Source organism: Henckelia pumila, chromosome 4 (genome assembly GCF_033568475.1).
Source record: "Henckelia pumila isolate YLH828 chromosome 4, ASM3356847v2, whole genome shotgun sequence".
Taxonomy (NCBI): Eukaryota; Viridiplantae; Streptophyta; class Magnoliopsida; order Lamiales; family Gesneriaceae; genus Henckelia; species Henckelia pumila.
This window is the reverse complement of record NC_133123.1, coordinates 45,477,388-45,500,533: the sequence shown is the minus strand read 5'-3', so window position 1 is coordinate 45,500,533 and position 23,146 is coordinate 45,477,388. Positions and strand designations below refer to the sequence as shown.

At 33.1% G+C, this 23,146-nt stretch overlaps 3 protein-coding genes across 5 annotated transcripts; all 3 read right to left on the bottom strand.

Moving 5' to 3' along the window:
* Window positions 1-245: 245 nt before the first annotated feature.
* LOC140859996 (wall-associated receptor kinase-like 20) lies at window positions 246-4,329 on the bottom strand. Its single transcript, XM_073262711.1, has 3 exons — window positions 3,425-4,329; window positions 3,276-3,329; window positions 246-1,488 (listed from the first exon to the last, which is right to left on the bottom strand). The coding sequence occupies exons 1-3, from the start codon at window positions 4,197-4,199 to the stop codon at window positions 437-439; spliced, it is 1,881 nt and encodes a 626-aa protein (XP_073118812.1). The 5' UTR covers window positions 4,200-4,329; the 3' UTR covers window positions 246-436.
* A 2,682-nt stretch (window positions 4,330-7,011) lies between these two features.
* On the bottom strand, window positions 7,012-15,196 carry LOC140860222 (phosphoglucan phosphatase DSP4, amyloplastic). Of its 3 annotated transcripts, XM_073263123.1 has the most exons (14): window positions 15,045-15,196; window positions 14,868-14,937; window positions 14,728-14,766; window positions 13,751-13,850; window positions 13,279-13,355; window positions 13,122-13,198; window positions 12,867-12,947; window positions 12,316-12,448; window positions 11,299-11,358; window positions 10,962-11,018; window positions 10,489-10,584; window positions 9,481-9,540; window positions 7,613-7,720; window positions 7,012-7,344 (listed from the first exon to the last, which is right to left on the bottom strand). In XM_073263123.1, the coding sequence occupies exons 1-14, from the start codon at window positions 15,068-15,070 to the stop codon at window positions 7,213-7,215; spliced, it is 1,116 nt and encodes a 371-aa protein (XP_073119224.1). In that variant the 5' UTR covers window positions 15,071-15,196; the 3' UTR covers window positions 7,012-7,212. The 3 variants fall into 3 exon arrangements, with proteins under 3 accessions (XP_073119224.1, XP_073119227.1, XP_073119226.1); XM_073263126.1 differs by lacking the exon at window positions 7,012-7,344 and having other exon boundaries at window positions 7,660-7,755; XM_073263125.1 differs by lacking the exon at window positions 7,012-7,344 and having other exon boundaries at window positions 7,707-7,843.
* A 1,842-nt stretch (window positions 15,197-17,038) lies between these two features.
* LOC140860962 (probable membrane-associated kinase regulator 4) lies at window positions 17,039-18,007 on the bottom strand. The gene has a single exon (XM_073263960.1). It carries the CDS (start codon window positions 18,005-18,007, stop codon window positions 17,039-17,041), a length of 969 nt encoding a protein of 322 aa, XP_073120061.1.
* Window positions 18,008-23,146: the final 5,139 nt, after the last annotated feature.

Sequence of the window (23,146 nt, the reverse complement as noted above, 5' to 3'; positions counted from 1 at the left end):
AAATGCAAAAGAGAAAATACTATCACCGATCCATACATCATTCAGAAAAATATGATCGATCGAGCATCCTAATAAATAGTATTGACTAACATATATAAGAATAAACCACTCGGTTGAGCCAAAGTATTAACGACCATATTCGCTTGTCTTCGTAGCAAGACAAATTTGAAAAGAAGAAATTGTGGAAAATGATGCTTCGACGACTTGTATTATTGCTCCAAATTTTGTAATTAAGGTCTACAACATTCAAAATATAATTTATTATATAAATGTGCTTTATTCACTGGTGTGAATAATGTTACAAGGAAGAGACCAATTAAAATGCCCTACATAAAAAATGTCACACAAACACACCAAAACAAAATGTAAGGGCCAAAAGAGAAGCAAATCCATACACATATAAACTGAACAGGCAGCCATAAATGTATCTAATATTTCACATATCTGTGGCCTTAGCAGTTGCAATACTGATGATGTATTCGATCTCCTCCGTCACCTCTTTCATGGATGGCCGGTTTTGCCGACGTTCTTCTAAGCACCCGATCGCCAGAAAGCCGATAGCTTTCATGGTTTCCAGCTCTACTTTGCTTGCTCCCTCTTTCAGCATTGGATCAGCAGCATCCATGATCCTCTCCTCCTCCACCAATCTCTGCACGTAAACCGCCAGATTCACGTCGTCTGTTGGCCTGTTGAAATCAATCGCTTTCTGGGATGTCAAGAGCTCCAATAAAACAACCCCAAAACTGTATACATCGCTCTTGTCCGTCAGCTGATAGTTCCTGTAGTATTCGGGGTCGAGGTATCCAAGAGTTCCCTGAGCACAAGTGGATACGTGGCTCAGATCCGTGTGAGCTAAACGAGATAGCCCGAAATCAGAAACCTTTGCGTTCATCTTTTCATCTAGTAAGATGTTGCTAGACTTGACGTCGCGGTGGTAGATTGGTGGAGCTGCAGCGAAGTGGAGGTAGGCTAGTCCCTCAGCAGTCGAGTGAGCGATGCTGAGACGACGATTCCACGATAGAAGTCCCCTGTTGGGGCCTCGTAAATGGTCCAGGAGAGTTCCATTGGGAACATATTCGTAAACCATCAGTGGCTGCTCGAGCTCAACGCAACAACCAAGGAGCCCCACAAGGTTCTTGTGATTAACTTGACATAGTATCCGTACTTCATTGAGAACTTGATCGGTGCCCTTGGTGTTACCCAGCTTCGCGCATTTGACAGCAACAACCGTTCCATCATCAAGAATACCTTTGTACACTTCACCATAGCCGCCGACTCCAAGAAGCAGGTCCTTGGAAAAGTTACTTGTGGCCTTCTTTATTTCTTTCCCGCTGAAGATTTTCGCGAATCTGCCGCCACCGGAATTGAGGATCTCTTCGCGCTCTCTTGCAATACGTTCTTGCTCCTCTTTGATGCGACGGTGGCGCTTGTAGACTAACAATCCAATCACTGCTGATACCAGTGCCACACTTAGGCCTGAAGTTAAGCCTGCACATTCAACATTTTATCAATGGATAAAAAATCACCACCTCATATTTGATAAATGAGAAAACAAAAACAGTGACAAATCAGACAATTAGATACCGTTTGGTATCATGGATGGGGTGTAATAATAACATGATAAGATATGGATAAGCAAGACATAGTTATGAATAATATGTTGTTTTGTATGTTTTTTATTTTGTAGGATTATTGTGTTTATTCTCTTAATTGTCATTCTCAATTTCACACAATGTCACTTATATGACCCTCATCCTCTACTAATACCATGGGTGGAGAGGTATTTGTAATCAAACCTACATCTAATCTCATACCGGGCCATGAGATATCATTGGGTTAACAAAAAATTGAAAAAAACATGAGATGGGTAAAAATTTGTGTCTCATCTCACTTTCATCTCATGTACCAAACGGTACCTTAAGAACAATCTCATCATTAATTTTCATCCTTTATTTAAAAACTCATGTGAAATATGATTTCTTTGTTAAATTTATGATTCACAGGTCGTCAATAATTTTTTTTTATTTATCATGAACAGCAATCAAAATAGTGGTAGGTGTGAGATCAAAAAAATAAATTTTTTTGAAAAAATAGGGGTAGGTGTTTCCTATATCATTTATGATAACTTTTTTGAAAAAACAAATTTCTTTGACTTCGTCCAACTTTGCGAAGATCATTTAAGATAAGGTGATAAAGATGGATCTCCAAGCACTTTACCAAAGAAAAGTCTTCCCCTTTAAATTAGCATAGGTGATCTGTATTTTAAGTTCTTTTTATAGTTTCATAATATTAATATTTTTATTGGACACGAAGAAAATATATATGACAAAGTCAACTATATTGACCGAAGATGACAACCTGAAAACCGTGTTTTTTAGTCAACACGCAACACACCCAGCTGCAAAGCAATGCCCCCAAACCACCAAGATTATCTTATTATTTTATCATGCAGATAAATAATATATAAATAAATAATATAATATAATAAATAAATAAATAAATAAATAATGATATTTAATACAATATTTAATTTAATTGATAGATTATAGTTTATTTGATTTAATTAATTAAATTTTATATAAAAATGTTGTTTTTTTAACAATAAATAAAATATAAATAATATTATTTATAATAAATAATATAATAATTTAAATTTAATGATTTGATTTATATGAGATAAATAATTAATAATTTGATTCATAAAATATATAAATAATAAATTGATAAATAATATGATGAAAGAACACAGTGTTAGACAAAAGAAATTATATCAAGATTAGTAATAAATGTACCAAATATATGCAAGAAAAATTTATTGCATGTTATAAAGTTTCCACATAAAATAACTGAAAATTCATAAGATAAACATTGGTTAAATTATCGGCCACTATAATTTTAACGGTTTGTTTCTTCTAGTAACTCTGAAAGTCGTTCTTCTTCTTCTTTTTTTTTAGTTGGATGGCAAATTGTTATGATTGGATCTCAACCTTAAAATTTGTTTCAAACCTGAAACATTGTCATGGGATTCTGAATTGAAAAACTCTTAAAAACAGATATAAAAAACGCACCAACTTTTGTTTCGATTTTATCCTCTTCTCTCTTTCATATTCATTATCCCAATAAACCTCTCATCAACCTTATCCAAAAAAATACATATAAAAATAGCATAAATTTTATGTACGCATGAACGTGAGTATTACATTAACGTCACATAATACAGTATAAAAATGATTGAAACTAATAATAATAATATACATGGAAATTTGATCGCATACCTGCTATGAGGGCGGTTTTATCTTTACCTCCGCAACCATCTGAGTCTTCACACACTATCTCGGAATACCAAACAAATATCAATAAACCAATAAAATTTGATATTTGATTTTAATAAAAAAGTTAAAGAAGAGTGTAAAATTAATTTCACCTTGAGCACAGACTCCTCCGACTGGATCCCATCGCAACCCAGAATTGCAGAAGCATCTTCGGGTGCCGTCATTCGAGTTCGGGTCGGGTCCACACGTAGAATCCGACCCGCAATCACCCTGGGAGCCACACGTGGGCTCTCTGGGCGAGATCCATTCCAATTCCACGCCAGGCTGCGGCCACTGGCTCGCCGGAAGGCTGTAGTCAAGGCTCACGAAGCTCCGGTACGCCTGGCAACCCGAATCCCTCAACTGTATCCGGTAAGACGTCGTGGAGCCCCCCGCCCGGAAATCGCAGCAGAGGCGCGCGTCGGCGCAGTCTCGACCAGAGGCGGTCCCGTTGGCGTACACGTGGCAGAGGCTGTTGGAGGAGCAGTTCAGCGGCGATCGGAGCACGCTGTCGGAGCAGTTGAGGTAGAAGATGGTGTTGCTTCCGGTGATGTTGAAGGGCGCGGACATGTTGAGCTGGAGGCCGTTGGAGGAGAAGTCCCGCGCGACGCAGGTGTTGGGGAAGAAGGGAGCTGGGGAGATCACCAGCCGTTGGGTGTCTGGGGAAATGGAGGTGATCGGGTATGTGTTGTTGCTGGTGTCGAATACCAGTGTGTTGGAGGCGGCGTCGCAGCGGACTTTGTAGTCGGGATCGCCGCAGCTTGCGGCGGTGCTGAGAGGGTAGGGTACGGCGGTGGAGCCGCACGGAGGACAGGGATTGAGGGAGAGTGCGCATGTTAGCAGAGCCGCCGCGGCGAGGAGGAGGAGGAAGGGGAGTGGATAGGCCATTGATGATGGCTACTGCGTTACTGGGAAGAGAGGGAGACTGAATTTAATATATGTGCGTGTGTATTATTGACCTTTTTTTTTTTTAATTTTTTGGAAGTTGGGAAGCCAATTAAATTCAAATCTGGATGAGAGAACGTATGTATTTATTACTTTCTATTTTTATTGCAACATTTTCATTTATTTACACTCTTTTTTTTAAATCAATTTATTTACACTCTTATCACATCAGTAATTTTATGTTTTTTTTTATCTTGACAGATCCGATAACAGCCGTATGAACCTTCAGCTATGACCTTCACCATCATTAACAAACGTCACAAGTGTTGTGGATAGTCCGACAAAAACACTCTAACGTTCAAGTCAACGATCACTAAAAATCACTTGAATATGTAAAAGATTGAGCGATCCACGGATCCTGTAGCTTGTGTCTTCTAGGGGTCCAGCTCTAATTTAGTGACTTTAATCAAAGTCTGTTGCATTAAATAAAAATCAAACTCAATTTCATTTTTTAAATGGGCTAAATTATTAAAATGTACTATATATATTTCATCATTAACATAATAAAATACGAATTTAAATATTTAGTTATATAACAAACACGTTATTATTTTATTGATCGTCGAAAATACATTTCCTAAGTCAACTTGTTAAAATGGTTCAAATTTGTCCATTTTTTTATTATTTTTTTTAACAAAAAAAAAAAAGAAAAAAGAAAACATGGAAGTTTCAAAGGTATGAGTCACTGAGTCAGCTTACCCAACACATGAATAACATTCTAAACAATGACCCAACTAACTTTAGTTGACTTCCTGGCTTTTGTTTTCTTCTAGAAGACCCAAAAAGTCTTCCTCATTATTATTTGTGAACGACTTCGAGATTATGTTGTAACTTTCAAAGATCCTATACTCATATTTTATTATTATTATTTTGATACAATTATTTGATATAAATTAGTTTAATTATTTGGATATTTCCGGTGAGTGGATATTTCAAATCAATTTCTTCTGAATTTAAACTCTAGTGGTAATAATTGCGATGGATTAAAATTTAATACTAATATTATTTAAGTAATAATAATTTAAACATCTTTATCCAAAATATATTATGAAGAATTACAAATAATGGTATCCAAATTCCAAATCAAATTCTTTACTGTAATGACAACATCGTGTTTGGTTTTCTTCATGGCGAGGCCGTCAAATCCTCAAACTCTAGGTATTATGATTTATGGAATAAAATGAATAAATTACACTTGACGGACATTCAATAAAATTATGTGGGTTTCACATGATTGAGTGGGTGTCATATGATTTGAACCAATTAGTGAGAGTCATCTACCCCATGAGATAATACTCATGGGTAGGATCAAACTTTCCCATTATACTTAATATATATTCATATAAAATCGAGTACCATTATCTATGGTATCGATACAATTCAAAATCTTTTAAAACATTCTCGGTTTAAATATTATGTTTCGATTGGTCCCCAAATACAAACAATTATTGTTTCTCAAAGAGATACTCGATTAAGGAGGTGGAGCTCTGGGGTCTGCAAAGGGTTGGAATTAGCATGGAATTCAGATTCTCCTTATTAGAGATTGGGAAGTTCAAGTTATGCATATATTCAGAGAACTGAAGCACTTATGATAGAGGATACAGAAAGAACCTCTCGAATCATGGAATTGCATTGGATTTGGTAGGATTTGAAATTGAAAATACGGTTTTAATGTTTGACAAAATGGAATTTCAAAATGGGATTGGTATTTGATGGGATTTCATGGTATTTGATTTAACTAACTGAAATCTTTATAAAATTGGTCGGATTTTATGGGATTTCGCGGGATTTGGGTTTATAAAAATAATAAATACATTTTAATAATAAATATATATACATTGGTTATAAATTTTAAGTTTTCTTCAAAAAAATTTTACAAAATATCATTTATACAAAATTTATACCATCAAATTACAAAATATATTTTAACTTTTTTCCAAACACCAGAATAAAATTTCAATTCCATATATTTAAAATCCAATTCCAAATCCAATTTCAATTCCAAATCCAAATCCAAATCCTATTTTTTTGGTATCCAAACATACTAGACATCCTTGAAAAAAATGAGATGAGAATTGACGTTAATAGAAGAATATCCATACACTGGTTTTTTTTTTGGTGTCCCCCTCCCTTGAATCCAAAAAGAAATACATTGTTTCTCGACAATAAGTCGTCCTTTAAGTACGTTATCTTTACCATTTATGATAATTAAACCTATGATATTGGCTCAAATTTAGCAAGGTCGGACTAATTTGAACCAATATAAGACTAAGGTAGTGTTTTGAAGAGATTTTAGAATACGTATATACTGTATTCTACTCATAATTCATATAATAAAATTGATATTTTTAGTATACGTATAAAATATTATTATATAATAATATTAATATTCATTTTATCCATAGAGTTCATTACAACTTTAACAAGCTCAAGCAAGTTGTTTGGGCAAGGAGGTATGGTAATTATTTAGAATATATTTACCGTTCGGAACCTTAGATGAGATGATCGAATAATATGAATATGCAATATGAGTGATAAAAAAAAAAAATTAGTTAAATATGGATGATTTATTACATGGTAATTGATATGTGGTGTAACGATGATTGAATAATCAACCGATGTTTTATCAACCACGCAAACAGTAACTTCAATCTTGAAAAGAACCCAACCTTGATAATCTTCTTAACATTTTGCGGTAATATATTTCCCGAGTCCTAACATTTCATCCAATGTTCATGACAAAACAAACTGAAATTTCGTGGGACTCTCATAAAATCATTAATATCAATTTCATAACTATAACTTTCACAAAAGAGTTACTTCTACAAGTATTTTATTGGTGATTAAGAGGGGCGTGATATTCTGTTCATCGCCTAAATTATTATATTATACAATGTATGGATAAATCTATATAAGTTTACATTTTGTAGTGATTATTACGCTCACCGATTCCCAGTCAATCTTCATCTGGGAAGGCTTCAAGAAATTGTCTGATAATGAGCCTTTCGCTCGGTGAAAGATCAGATTCATCATTTGTTAGTCTAGCGCGAATTGCAGCACTCTCACTATTACGTTGATCATCGGAAACCTGCATATCAGTGAAGACAGCAGGTTCACAATAATTCTTAAAGAACCATCACCGAAGAATCAGGCAGCATGATAGGATATGATTGTCGAGTTCACTCATCGAGAAAAGTCTATTCTTCTGAATGTGATCCAACAATCAAATATACAATAACAGATACGTACAAAACAGAAAATAATTAGCCAATCTCAGGATTCTGTTAGATTCATGAAAGTATTTTCGGAACTTTAAGAGATGTGCACATTTGGCTAAAAAAAGATAAATGACGCACCTCAACATAGTTGTTGACATGGCCATCCTTGTTGGGACTAGTCATAGGTTCATACTCATTGCATATCCATTCACCATCCACAATATATTTATATTCATAATGTCCTTCCTGTCCAAAGCAAGAGCTTGAGCACTTATCGGTCACTGTCATATTACATGTGTGGCGGCTTATGGCCATTAATCCAGAATGCATCCATATATATTATGGACTTGACATTGGACACATGAGAGCCTATATCCGACAGATATGAGATCTAAAATAAATAAGTTGGTCATCTCTAGTACAACACAAAGAACTGTGATCCGATATTTTCACTCCCAAATTTTTTATGAATTATGACACTTAATGGGCAAACAAGATGAAGGCAATGTAATCTACATAAAGTGCTCCTAAAATTTAACAATATAATTCAAAACCATGCTTGGAACATCACCGAGAGTTTCTCCTGGGAATTATAATGTGTGCATTGTCGTGAAAATCTTTGATAATATTCCACCAAACAAAATAAAATTCCAGGTCAATTAACGTCATTAACAATCACAAAATTGGAAACGATCTAAGGTCGGGATCAATACTATTTTTAATTGCTTTTTTGATGGGTACAACGATTAGTCCTATTGTGTACTTGAATCACAACAGGATGTTCTGAAGAATATAATCCAAAAGCAAGGACCAATATTTGTTAAATATGGAATTGGCTGTTCGATGATGGTTAACATGATAAAAAGACCCTACTGATCTTATCCGACAGATGTGATATCTAAAAGAAATAAGTGTTCATCTCTAGTAAAACACATAAGAACTGCGATCCAATATTTTCTCTCCCAAACTATTTTATGAATTATGACACTTAATGGACAAACAAGAGTTATATCAGATAAAGGTAATGTAATCTACAGCTCCTAAAATTTATCCATATAATTGATTCCCATGCTTGGAACATCACCAAGAGTTTCTCTTGGGAATTATAATGTGTGCATTGTCGTGGAAATCTTTTGAAAATATTCAACCAAACAAAATAAAATTCCACGTCCATTAACATCATTCACAATCAAAAAATTGGAAGCGATCTAAGATCTATACATTGTTTTCTTAGATATACTTACTATAGAATTATTAATGAGGCCTTGGTCTGTCTCACTATTATCAAGAGGCTCTTAATTCAAGAGTACAGTTAGGAGATTTTTAGGTGTGTCCCGGTGAATATAGCTGATCCTTATCGACTAGAGGACCAGGTGCAATGTCAGGTCACATTAATCTTTGTTCTTTTTTTTGTGTTTTTTATTTTGTCCTAATAAATATTTTTCAGATACAGTTAAGAATCCTCTTGTGAGAAAAAGTAGATCACTATACTGCAGAAGACCAAACGAATATCAAGTGCCATTTTATGTGATGATGCAGAAGATAAGCTCATTAAGAATTGACAATATCAAACAAAAAAAGAGCTTAAATTGGCATCCGCAAGCAGTCAAAACGTATACATGTGTCAAAAGTATGACCAGCAAAATTGCAGGTCAATAGTCATGGGGACTTTCCAAAAACCCACAAACTGCAATAGAAAATTCAAACCTTCAACAGCATGAATCCTTGTGCTAAATTTATAATTTGTCTCAAATGACAAATTTAATGGGATGAAAAATCACCCAATTTCATCAAAAAGATGGTATAAGAACCTGTTTATAATACCTTGACTTGACTATCTATAACCTAATGATCTATCCATGGTAGAAAACTGTTGAAAGATTAATTCACACATTGAAAGCACATAGCATTAGGTTTTAAGTGAGTTCCTTGAGCATTAAAAACAATTCCATCTAAAAGCACTAATACAATTTACAAGAATAAAAAAATATAGACTACGTACTTACAGGCAATTCCCGGTGGAGATTCCATAAACCATGTTCTTCATCATACGTCAAAGGTATTCTCTGCACAGCAGGTACCGTACATTAAATTGCGAGTATAACTTCCAAGAAATTTTATTTTTTTTGGGTTTTTTTTTTTGTGGGGGGGAGGGAGGGGGGGGGGACAACGTTTCCATGCACCAAACGAGCCAACCAGGTATGTAAACAGAAAAAAAATGTAGAATAAGAGTAAAAGTTTAATGGTGAATCATACTTCTGAAAAGAACATGTAAGTGTAGCTATGGTAGTACTGAAAGTGAAGTAACTTGCAAATAAATAACAGTTAAATCACCAGATTTGGCACCGCCGCTTTTGTATGAAAAAGGAACTCAATATACTGTATTCTACTCATAATTCATACTAGGTTAGAGAACAAAGTATATAACTAAAAAAAATACATTTTTAATCAGTAGACTAAGGGAGTGTTTGCAATAGATTGTGCTTTTGTAGAAGGGATTACTTTATAAATTATAAAAAAGTTAAGAAAAATCAAAAAGTTGGTAGTGTTTGGAAACAAATGTGAAAATCTAAAAATCAAAGTTTGGTAGTGTTTGATAAATAAGTGATTAGAATGATTCTAACAATGACCTTCTTAATAGAATCACTTTTGGAGAATCATAATCACCACATTACTAGCTTTTGGATTTCAATTAAGTTAAGCATAAGCTAACACATAATCTAGGTTTAAGAAACACACAAAAATGATTTTTTTAAGCTAAAAGCTAACAATCACTTTTTTTTAGTGATTGCAAACACTCTCTAATGTAAGCGAGGACATGGTCGAAAATATAGCTAAATCCTAAGTTCTAAAGAAGCCATGATCTTTTGTGACCAAGAGAAGTCTGAGTTGTCATTTATATAATCAAATTTAACTTTGAGCATCATGTTGTCTCTCATAGGAAACACTCATTTACAACTAGTTCTCCACAATTTCCAGAATATTTGTTACTAGAAAGTCAAAGAGACAACTACCTGACCCCATCCAATGTCGAGTCCAGAGATTTCCACTGATGAATTATCCTCTCCGTACCATGTTAACTTCACAGGCTTGTTTTTAAGGCCTGTAAGCTTTAAACAAAAGGAAGCTTTGTGTTGGAATTTCATTGAAGAGGTTTAGCACTATTCGGACTCTTAATTAGAAAGGCAAAAACAAAGTACCGATGCAAAACAAAACAGCTCCAACGACCATTAAAGGACTTCAAGTATAATATCACAAGTCACATCATGAAAGAAACTTCAATAAAAATGGCCTCTGCATCGGAAGAGGAATAGAAATAGAGAATACGCCAAAAAAGCTACAGAAATTGTCATGCCAAGTTTTTTTTGATGATATAACACTAAAAGAGTGATGGCTTCGTGCTTGACATTAGCTTGATCAATAAAAGAATTTACATATTTTTAGACGGATTGAATACCATTAATGGACAAGGGTAACAAGGACTCACAATATCAGCAGTGGCACTTTTGATGGCATCTAACTTTGGAAAGCACGGGCGCTTGCTCTGCGAACAAGTGGAAAATATACATTTAACATCTTAGTTCAAACAGACATCCTCGTAGAAAATCCTGAGATGATTCTATGACCCTTCAAATAATTTGTTAAGATGTGTAACGAAGCTTCGAAAATATAATCAAGAGTATATAATCAGCCAAATGAATGCCAATGATAATTTCACAAAATAAATCTGGCTTGGGAAATTGGGATGTAGTAAATTATTTGCGGTGATAATATTAGTCAATAACAGATAAGTACTGAGACAAAACATAAAACTAAAATAATACCATAAGTAGTTTATGTGCTTCACTCAGCTTATAGTCTTGGACCCAAAACATGTAAGCCAACTACACATAAAAAATTAAAAAAAACTTGTTACATTCCTCGTGCAAGTCAATTCAAGAATAAAAACATAATATTTAACAAAAAAGAAAGAATTGTCAGCATTTTGTAACACAGAACAAAAATGTTGTAAGATACAACTCTTGTGGCTATAACCTTTCTAAAGCATTATCATAGAACACTTTTCATACATGGATGGGCAGATGGTAACTGACTTGAACTTGAGAACTCCTCCATACCTTGACCATGATACTTACTTATCAAAGATATAAAACATTTTATCTTTATTATGTCTCTAACAATAGTTCTTCGAGGTTTAGGAAAAGAAATTTGTTCGATCATGCATGGCACTATCTATCTGTTCATCTATAAATAAATATAAATATAAATAGATATATCCTTATGTAGGTACATATGAGGTTGGGAGAATTTAAGCCTATTCTTATTATATTCGAGCATGGATGTCGTTTCAAAACTGCTGAGACCAGGACTAATAAAATGTGTAATATGTATTTATCCAAAATTAAGCCAGAAGAAAAAGAAGGGGGAGAAACCCCAGCAAAGCATGGGCAGGTTGATATGACAGAAAATGGAATACAACAGATGAGTAAGCATGTTTCTTAACTAAAGAGGCGTCTATATTGAAGGAATACCAATGTCATTGCCTTCGTCCAAAACCCCAAACAAAAGGAAAATATAAAGAGTAAGAAATGGAGGAATGAGGGTTATCTTTCTTTCTTTCCTTTTTAAAGGCCTCCTTCCAGCCCTCCGACCATCACCCCAGAAAGAAAAAGAATAATAGGAAGGAATGTAATACTGATTCTTCTTTCTTTCCTTTTTAAAGGCCTCCTTGAAGCCCTCCTACCATCGCCCCAGAAAGAAAAGAATGATAGGAAGGAAAGCAATGCTGATTCTAAAGATTTTTAATACATAAGAACTGAAAAGGCCTGAAATGCACATACAGCAGTTGCAGGAGCTCTTCCAAGACCAGCAGTACAATGTATATAGGTCACACCTCCATTCCGGTTAATGGCCTTTTGCAGTTTACTCACCACTGCGGGTAGCCGCTTTCTCAAATCAAAGGCATCAAAATCCCTGCTTAAAAGTAAAAGTAATAACTAAGCTTAAAATGCACTAATGTTAAAAATTATGAGCAGGTCAAGTGATTTCTATGCTTAGTAGTTTTCTTAGATGTGCCAATGTTCCACTACAATATTTAGCCAAATACAAGCATGCTCTGACTGTCTGACATGTTTGCTGTCATTCTATGATCTTAAATCATAATGCACGACCCATGTTCCCGTCCTCCGTCACACTAAAATTTATCCCAGCAATACATTCAGAAAATAAAAAACCGAAAATGTGTGTAGCCAAGGAGAAAATTAGCTTCACGAGCTATTTCAGGGAATTAAGTTTCGGCTACTCCAAAAGTTTCAAAGTGATGTTCACCAACTTAATGAAAAAAAATGATAGCATTAGAATCTCTTCACAATAATATAATTCTCTCACCGACCTAATTTCAGCACGCAAGTGTTGAATGTCACCACATTTGTTGGCATATTCACGAATGGAAGAAATATCAACCCCAAAGTATCTGAAGAAATGGGTTTCAGGGCAAAAAAATTAGCATTGAAACGCATTCAAAGAGAAAGGGGACTAATCCATGTCAAAAGCTTGATAAGTGTAATTAGCAGGAGGATCCATCGATTATCTATAACATCAATAAACTTTCAGTGCTGAAGTAAATAAAAAAGGCTAGTTTGTGTACTCAAGATCTGAATCCTGTTGTAAGCAAAATATAGTTTTTACTCCAATGCTACGAAGCTTGTCAACATCCTTCGGAGTCTGTCAAATTCCAAGTGAAAAAATCAGGGAACTTCTAGGAAATATAGCAATCTCCACCTTAGAGAGCTAATAGTTATCACCTGTAGGCATGACCCCACAATAAGATCTGGCAGAATGAAGTCATAGTTCATTCCAAGTTCATGCCTATAAGTTAAAACTGTATCCACAAGAATTACAATGGTATTGTCAGCCAAGGTAAGACGTTAAGATACAATGATATAAATAAGAGGTGAAGATAAATTACATGTATACATCAACAAAACTTTAAGAGAGCATTCGAACTAGGGGACAGGTTAGAATATAAGTCACAAAAAAACTAATGCGGATAGCTTGCCACCACAAAAGTACCAAACATGAAGAAATCATATCATGATCCAAGAAAACAGACAGAAAGCACAGGTGAACTTGATAAGAAGCAGCGGCCACAGTATGTAAGCGAAGAAAACGGGCAAGCACCTACTAGCTTTTGTTTCAACGCATTTGTTAACATTTAAGACTGAACATTCCCTTTCACAATAAAACTAGTGTGCTTTAAATAAATTCTGTGTTTACCAGCTCCCATAGCTGCAGTCATGTCTTCACTGTATGTTTCAGATTTTTCTTCCATCTTAGATGTGTTGCTTTCTGTACTTGATGCAGAACCAGACACCGCCTAAAATTGTTTCAGCAACAAGAGATTTCAAAGAAATGATTATGCGGCTTGTCGCACAGTTACATGAAATTTGAAATAAAAAACGAAACCAGAAAAGAGGTAAAACTTTATTCAGCATGTAATGCTAAATCAAATACAACTCCACCTTGAAAATGAAAAAGGAAAGAATAATTTATACATCCACATTGGCTTTACAAGCAAACATGGAGAGGTGCTTAGCCCACGACGTTCACCCACTTGATAGAATGATCTTTTGGATGAAGCATGCTATTTAGTTTCAACATAGAAAGCTGATGCTCTTGTTGCAAATAAACACAACAGAAGAGGCCACTTAGTTTTAGCTTCTAAGTATTCACATCGTAGTTGAATTACAGTGCATGCAGCTGAATTTGATAGGTATATGAAAGCTAATCAAATGACCATAAGGATGTAAGCTTGATGGGCAAATTTCATTCATAAGGGCTATATAAGCAATTGCAAATGTTAGTTAAGATTGGAAGGTTATCCCCTAAAAAGATGAGTCTTTTAGCTGGATGTCTGAAGTTTGAAGTCCTAAGAAACGACCTAGTTTGCCAGGTATCAGAGGCCAGTATTAAATTGTGTTTTAAGCGGCAATCTCATAACCTATTGGGAATGAAGGAAGACCATGAATTTTCAGAAGACAAAATTCAATCAATAAAAGACTTGGCGGGATATAAAACCATTAAAGTAAATTAACCCAAACAGATATTCATAATAATTAGCAACTAAATCTGTACGAAAAGCGAAAAGAAACACATGAAAAGCAAAGTGTAATCTATAACTCCTGAGATTAAAACCGCATAAAACTCAAGAAATCACGGGCGAAAAACCCTTTCCTTCAACAACAAAATCTTACCTTAACCACAGCAACTCGGGCCCTCGACAAATTCGTTCCCTGAATCAAAAAAATAATCAAGCAAAAGTAACATCAGCTCTCATCACACACACACACACACACACACACACATACATGTATATATAATATTGCAATTTTACCAGCAAAGTAACACGACATAAGGGATTTCCTAAACGGGTTTTGAAGCTCTGCATTGGAAGAACCAGGGATCTGAAAAGCCAGTGATCAACATATGTCGCAGCTCAATCATCAGTGAACAAATTCTGAAATATCAAGATGAAGAATGTTATTAAGAGTGAAAAATCATAGTACAAAACCTGGGGAGATGCTGAAGGCAAGCCATCCCAGAAAGCAGTCACTGAAGCTGAGTGAAAATGTTCGGTGATCCAACGAAAATAGAGGGAAAAAAAATCTTCTGGGATATTCTCTGAATTTCGATCAAGTGAAAGCGGGCCTTGGTATGTGTGAATGGTATTATAATAACTTACTAGTTAAAAAATGCAGTGTGTTTGGGGGGATTGTTCGGTCCTACTACGTGTAGGGTCGAACGAACTGTGTTTGGGTCAGTAAAATATAATTTTTTTTTATACATAATTCTTTTTTTTGTGAAAACAAAATATGGAGTAATTATGAAATAATGAATGTAAATGTTCTCGAAGATAGTTAATATAATATGATCATTTTTTATATAATAGAATAGAAAAATAGATTACTAGCCATTATATTTTCTTTTTTCATATAAATACTCTTGTTAAAAGAAATTGGAAAACAAATAACAATAGAATATTTTTACTATATTTTTAGATATATATTTTTTTCATCTAAAAAAGGGTTTTTTTGGGATTTACAAATTACATAAAGATATAACTCAAGTATTATATATACTAGTGAAAAAATACACACATCTTGCATATGTAAAATAAAAGTTTTTTTTATATGTATATTTTTTTAAGACTACAAAAACTCTTATGAGACGGTCTCAAAAGTTATGGATTATCCATTAAAAAATATTACATTTTATGTCAAAATTATTACTTATTATTATAAATATGGATAGAGTTGACCCGTCTCACGGATGAGATCGTCTCACAAGAGTGTTACTCTTTTTTTAAAGCAAAACATAGAGTGAATGAGAGGTTTAGTGAGATAATGGATAGGAAAGGGTAATTATGGAATAACATATTTTGGTGTCATCAAAAGTAGTTAGTATATAGTATGCTTATTTTTTAGGCAAAAACTCATATGAGACGGTCTCAAGGGTCATTTTCTTGAGACGGGTCTCTTATATGGGTTATCCATTAAAAAGTATTATATTTTATGTCAAAAGTATTACTTATTATTATAAATATGGATAGGATTGACCCGTCTCATTTGTGAAACCGTCTCACAAGAGTGTTACTCTATTTTTTATATAATAGAATAGACTATACATATATATATATATATACAGCATAGATTTATTGATTAAATTTGAATTCGATATTCATATTTTTATTAATACAAATGGAAAAAAAAAAAAATTGGCCTTTAAGGTTTTGATCAACTAATTTTTATTTTTCTCTTTTATAAATTTTTTATCGAATTGTTGATGCATATCACAAAATGATAAGCATTTAAATATATTAAAAATAATAGTATTTACTATTTTTTAAAAAAAAAAATAGTACATACCAATAGAAGTCAAAAAAATCACTTGCCAATAGATTTAAACTCAAGTTTAAAAAAATAAATTAAATTAGAGACATAATTTTTAATAATTAATACTAATTAAAAAATGCAATTTTAAAGTGAAGCAGGTGAATAGTTTAAAGTAAAATATATTTAGGTACCTAACCATATCGTGTTTTCCCTGTAATTAAAAATAATCGAAGTATAAACCATTGTATAATTCACCTGAAACTTTTCTAGATTAATTCATACAATAAAAAAGGAGAATAAAGCTCTATTAGCCAGAAGTTGAACTGAAATATTGACTGATGTAGTGGTCAACCAGTTGAGCGTAAAGAATCAAAAGAGCACATTATAAGGACAAGTAAAAGTAAAATCAGCAGGCAACGATCACATAATCAAACACGCGACCGCCAACCGTTTGTACCTAAGATCACTCGACGACTCTGTTCGTATGTAACTATTGATCTGATACCACTTAAATGTCACGTTCGACGTTCACAACAAATTACTGAAGCTAATTGATCATTAAGTAATTGGATTGCGAGAACTTTGTGTTTATTAAAAAAAAATGAGGTTATTCAAATGAACATGTCTCATTGTATTCGTCGACTACCTCAAAAACTATATCCGTACATAGTTTTCAACCCCTGCAACGTCCTGTTCTTTCCTTGTCGTCGAAAACGACCTGGGAAGAAGCTGGCATTGGACAAAGTATCGATTCACCGGCAATAATTTTAGACGAAGGCTGGTTTTGAGATCGTTTACAATGCGCGATCGCGGCATGGATCGAGTTCTCGAGCTCCAAGTTTGTGCCGCAGCTGTTCTTGACAGCAGCAGACCTCGAAGAAGAATAATCCGACATGGAACTAGCCGACTTCGATAGCCTTTTGAAGGCCCCGGAGAACGATCTCCTGTGACCTGCTTGACAATCTTGTGTTACAATATTGCTCTCTCTGTTGCTCAAAGATAGCATCATCTTTTTGTTACTGCATCTAGCCGCCTGGATTTGCCCGAACGGCGCGACGTTCTTGGCGCTAGCTTTCTCACTATCTCTGCTCTTTGGAGGTGGTTTCTTTGCATCAGCGGCGGCGGAAGCCTCGTAAGAGCAACCGGATTTGGCAAACAGAGATTTGATAAAAGCCCGTTTGAGCTTCGAGCCGATACTCGACGACTGTTTGATCAGCTTCAACCGTTTGCCCCAAGAATACTTCTTCTCCTCGAAAGATGTCGAGTATTCGAGGAAATACTCTTTCGGGTTCAGCTCTCCGCTAACTTGGCAGGACTCAACAGGGGAGACGTTGCAGGACTCGAAAGGCGTGTTGGCCGTGGAAGTGTTGGATGCAGAGAACAATGGAGTGCTGAAGGATTCGTCGTCGAATTCGCGGCTCGGCTTAGACGACGTTTGAAGGATTTTCTCGAGCATCTGGAGGCGAGGTGGGAGATGGAGAGGGAGGAGTTTTCCCATGTAGAAGAGCTGATCGGCGGCGCGGTTCGCCTCGGAGGAACCGGTGAAGCTTTGGAACTCGAATTCTTTGTTGGAGTGGCACAAGATGGTGGCTAATGGATCGACTTCTATGTTGATGTATTCATGATCTTGTACTGACTCCATTGTTGAGACTGTTTTTTTTCAACAACACTCTCATGAAATAAAAGTTGCAACTCAAAGGCTGCAGGGGCTATAGCATTATATAATATACGAGCCTTGATTTACCCGAGGAAAGTATTTCTTCTTTTGGCATTTGAAATGACAAAGTGGCTTGGAGGGTTGTTTCGCTTTCTACTGTTGCCTTTTATGGATCGTTGGATTTTTTTTCATGCTTGATTACACGTTCTCTGTTGTTACAATCGGGTCTCGAATTCGAGATTTTATATTTCATATATGAAACTTTGATATCAGATGAGTTACATGTCTATCGGCTTGATTGTTGGATTTCCATTTTTTAATATAAAAAATGAAAAAAAGAAAAAAAATGACATACATATTGAGCGTATCCAAAATAGTGCAAATGTAACTGTACAATAAGCTTCTACGAAAATGATTAACATAAACTACAGGAGTCGATTGTTACTATTTGTTAACTAATTCAAATACTCTTGGTAATCCGACTTGAGATGAGGTATCACAAGAATAATCTTTTTTGCACATTATTTTGTGTAAATACATATGTTCTACTTTAGTAATTGATTGTCATTAGTTTCCTTATTAAGTGGAAATTGAGTAATATAATGCCAAGTAGAAATAATATTGATCAGATTTTTACTCTCTCTCCAACACCATATTATTTGCACCATATTCTTGAATATGAGACCTCTATATTAATCAATTTTCATTTTCAAAATAAATAACCTTTTTTCCCCAAAATACACTTCACCAACGCTATTATTTTTGTACAAAATACTAAACATAACAAAGTAAACTTGGAAGTACTAAATAAATTGCTCCAATATCATACATTTAAGACATAAAAAATCACATTTTATAGTAATTTATGATCTTGTTTAAAGAAAGAATAAACCTTTGAAAAATCCAAGGGCCAAAGTTTCCTTAAACCTATATGGCAATTCTTTTTTTTTTTTTAAATTAATTGACACAATTTGATTTTTAATGATGTGACCGCAAGTAAAATGTGGCGATTTTGTTGTCATAATTGAGCATTATTTAATAATTATTATTTTTTAATTTATAAAGTGAGTTGGCAACACAAATCTCCACTATCCATGATTTAAGGATGAAAAATCAAATCATTGAAAAGATAACCTTAATGCTACTTATAATACTAATCCCAAGTCCTCCAACATACGGTTCTTTGGCGACTTTTATCGCGTTATGTACCAATTTACTCGATTAACTACACTCTTTGTTGTCATATTTTCGTGGTTTATCATATTGATCAACTTGATTTTGAAATAACTTCCCCATAGTTCCATGCCTAACAAATCTACGGGTCATGGACGTTATATACGATTCTAACAATTTTTTGTCACGAGTTTAACTTTTAAAAGAGGCCCTTAAATCATAATGTGCGTTTATATTTTTTTAGACTAATAAAAAAAATTGATTTAAAAAATGTGCAATAGTCAAAATATTTTTATTTTAATTGAGTAATAAGATCAAACATGTACAAAATGATCGCTATCAAAAAACTCGTCTAATATTTTAGAGCTAACAATATTGATCAAATTGTTCGAAAATTTTTTTTCTCAATTAATAGCATAATTAATTCATTCAATCTTTTCTTATAACATTGTTTATTGAGGAAATGTTTTAAAGAGCTTTAAATTTGAGAAATTTTGTTTTCCACTTACAACTGTAAAAAGTATAGTCAACAAGATTTTATAAGCAATGTGAGCATTTGAGAAATATCTATTTATTTTTTTCAAGTAATTCACTATATCCATTGCTGATTTTGTTTCTCTGGGTAATGAGAACTTTAAGAATGACAACTCCAAAAATAAATCGTCCTCATTAATATAAGAACAACCCTTATGAGTCAGAAAATATGTTTTTATATTGATTCAATTACAGAACTATATAATAAATTTAGAGAATAAAAAAAGTTTTTTTGTTTATATTGGGCACAGAAAAAATAATTTATATTTGAAAAAAAATATCAAGAGATCTAGGAATAATAAACTTCATAAATAAATTTATCAATAAATCTAGAAATAATTAAAAAAATTATATTAAACAGTAGGCAAAGGAAAAATAATTTCATGAGATATGAATGAAAAGATCCAAGAATAATTAATTTATATTGGATTAATTTACACTTTTATATAATAATTTTTTTTCAAAATTATGGGCCCTGAAAAAAATGGGTCCGAGTCAGACGACTCTTTTGCCTTCAAATATGAACGGTCCTGGTTATATACATGATGATATATAAAAATACTAAAACTCTTATTACACCGTCTCAAAAATATATATATTCATGAAATGAGTCAATCTGATTCATATATATAATGTAAGTTATCATTTTGACCTAAAAAATATTATGTTTTTTCATGAGTCGGTTGGATAAAAATTTGTCTAACAAAATTAGTTTACGAGACATTGTCATATGTGTTTTTGTGTTGTTGAATATTTTTATGTTGATTATTAACTCGTTATAATTTTTTTGTTTCTAAAATGCTTTATTAATAGTAAAAAAAATTATCAAAATCAACATACTTTCAAATTTCCGTACGAGTGAGGAAAAGTGCGGGGATTGAATGCGGTACCGCATGGGGCCACCTAGAAATTAATATTTTAAATGCAAATATGACAAAATCACTTATTTAGATGGTTTATCGTATCGAGAAACTATTGTGTAGTAATTTTTTTAAAAAATAAGAAATAAACTTTTATAAAAGGAAATAATAATTTAAGAAAAAACCAATACTTTGCTAGTTTTGTGCCCGTAAAAAAATAATAAATGGAAAGGCAAATGAGACATTTAAGTTACCTTTGCCCAATATAATAATAATAGTGACAAATGGACAAAATGGTAGATATAATATTGAGTGATTGGTCGTATTAACAGTACAAGTATGGATGATGCAAATGCACTTGTAAATTATAAATGTAAAATCTTTTTTTAAAAAAAAATATCAGTCAATTAAAACAAAATAACGTTTTAAAATGTGCTTTTTATATTCTACCCTCAAGTTGATCGATAGGTAAAAAATTAAAATCCGTCCAATAAATTAGTCTGAATAAGTTTTTTTTTGTCATTTAATCAATGACAATTTGGTTTTTTTTTTCCTCGAATAATTCGGTTTGTTTGATATTTTTTTAATTAGATTTTTTTACACCTAAATGTTTACATGACGTCAAATATCATTTTTAAAAACATGTCAAATGTTTGGCATGCGAGCATTTAACGATTAAAAAAAAAAAAAAACGTTTCAAAAGAAGTCACGTTTTTTACTAAAATCAAATTCTGATTAGCAAGATAAAAACATATAGAAACCAACTTTCTTGAAAAAAAAAAAATAATTCCCCCTAAGTTTCTATATATCAATTGACTGTTACCAATTACATACACATGTACGAATACTTGCAAATTATAATTACAAACATAACAGATAAAGACAGTGATAAAATTGAACAGTGAGACAGTCTTATATTAATTTTTGTGAATTAATATATAGCATTTGCACGAGTAGGCTTGACTTTAAAATAAGAAAGTGATAATGATAAGACAACTTTTATGGTTGTGATTGTGAATTACAAAACTTCAAACTTTACCTACTTCGTTACCGGATTCCAGGATCTAGTCGTTTGTTCACTTTGTTTTTCAACTGTACGCATAAATTTTTGTCTTCACTTACACACAAAAAGGAGATGTGATAATTAAAGGGTAAGATTAGAAATTAGTTATCTCCATAAAAAAATATGGTCACATGTTATATAAATTTAAAATTTTAACCGATTACGGAGACGTGTTTGATCAAGGTTTAAATGGTCTTTGTAAGTTAGATAGAAATATAAGTTGTTTTTACTTAAGAATTGAATCAAACTTTTTAAATAAATAAATAGATAGGGATTCACCCAGCCCCGTTATGACATCAGTGGCATTTATAAAAAAGCATTTATATGGATATTATAATATGTTCATAAGATACTATTATACTATAATTAGTAAGGATTTAGAGCAAAATCTATATGTATACTTATTAGATAGGTGATATTTTGTTGTAGTGAAAGATACGTGAAAGTAACGGGTAATTATATGATTTCAATCTATAATATATCAAAGATATCCCGGTTATTGTTCAAACTAGCAATCTTTGATATTTGTGTTTATATTCTCATATTAAACACATTTTTATATGTTAAAAAAAACACATTTTTATAAAATATAGATTACAAAATACTATTGGCCAAGAGTGTAGAATCTTTTCCAACTATAAAAAAGAAACGAAAGGACACCACAATTAGTGCCACGAGGAATACATGTAGACCCACAATACCACAAATTCTGGACGATATACACCATAGTGCTCTCCCTCTCTTTTTGAATACATATCACAAATAGTGCAATTTATGATTATATTATTCAATTTCTTGCTTACTTCAACATTAGTGAAATTTTTTCCAAAAATTAAATATCAAATATTACCCAATAAATATTATATATACAAAAATCGATTGTTCGAATGTGATCGATAATGTAATGTCAAATTTTTTTTAAAATATATATATATATATGTTATAAATATTTGGCAACCAACATATATAGACATTATGCAGAATTTATGTGAAAATGAACCTTTACAAAGCCATCACATATTTCAACTCCACCAATATTTGTAACCCGTTTTGTGTACAATTGGAAGCCCCTACCAATAATGATATCCTTAAAAAGTATAGCAAAATCAAACATTACAAGCGTAAAGAATTTTCACTTATAAAGCGTGTGTTTTCCTCATAGGTGACAAACAATTCCGATAAATTAATATAGTATATAGTTTTGCTATGACGTGTAAAACTTGATGGGGAACTCTAAAACACATGAATAAAATATAATGGAGTTTCTTTTAGGAGGAAAAAATCACTTTAAAAAAGTTGATGACCCCAAAAACCGTTAATTCTCAAATTTTGTATATAAAAAAACCGCTTTCATTCAAAATCAAATCTTTTTTTTTGGGTTTTTTTTCGATTACAAAAAGAGGGAGGACTCGAACTCGAATCTCCATCAATTGACGGACAGATGAGACTAATTAGACTACAAATCCGATCTCCTTTTCATTTAATTTCTCAACG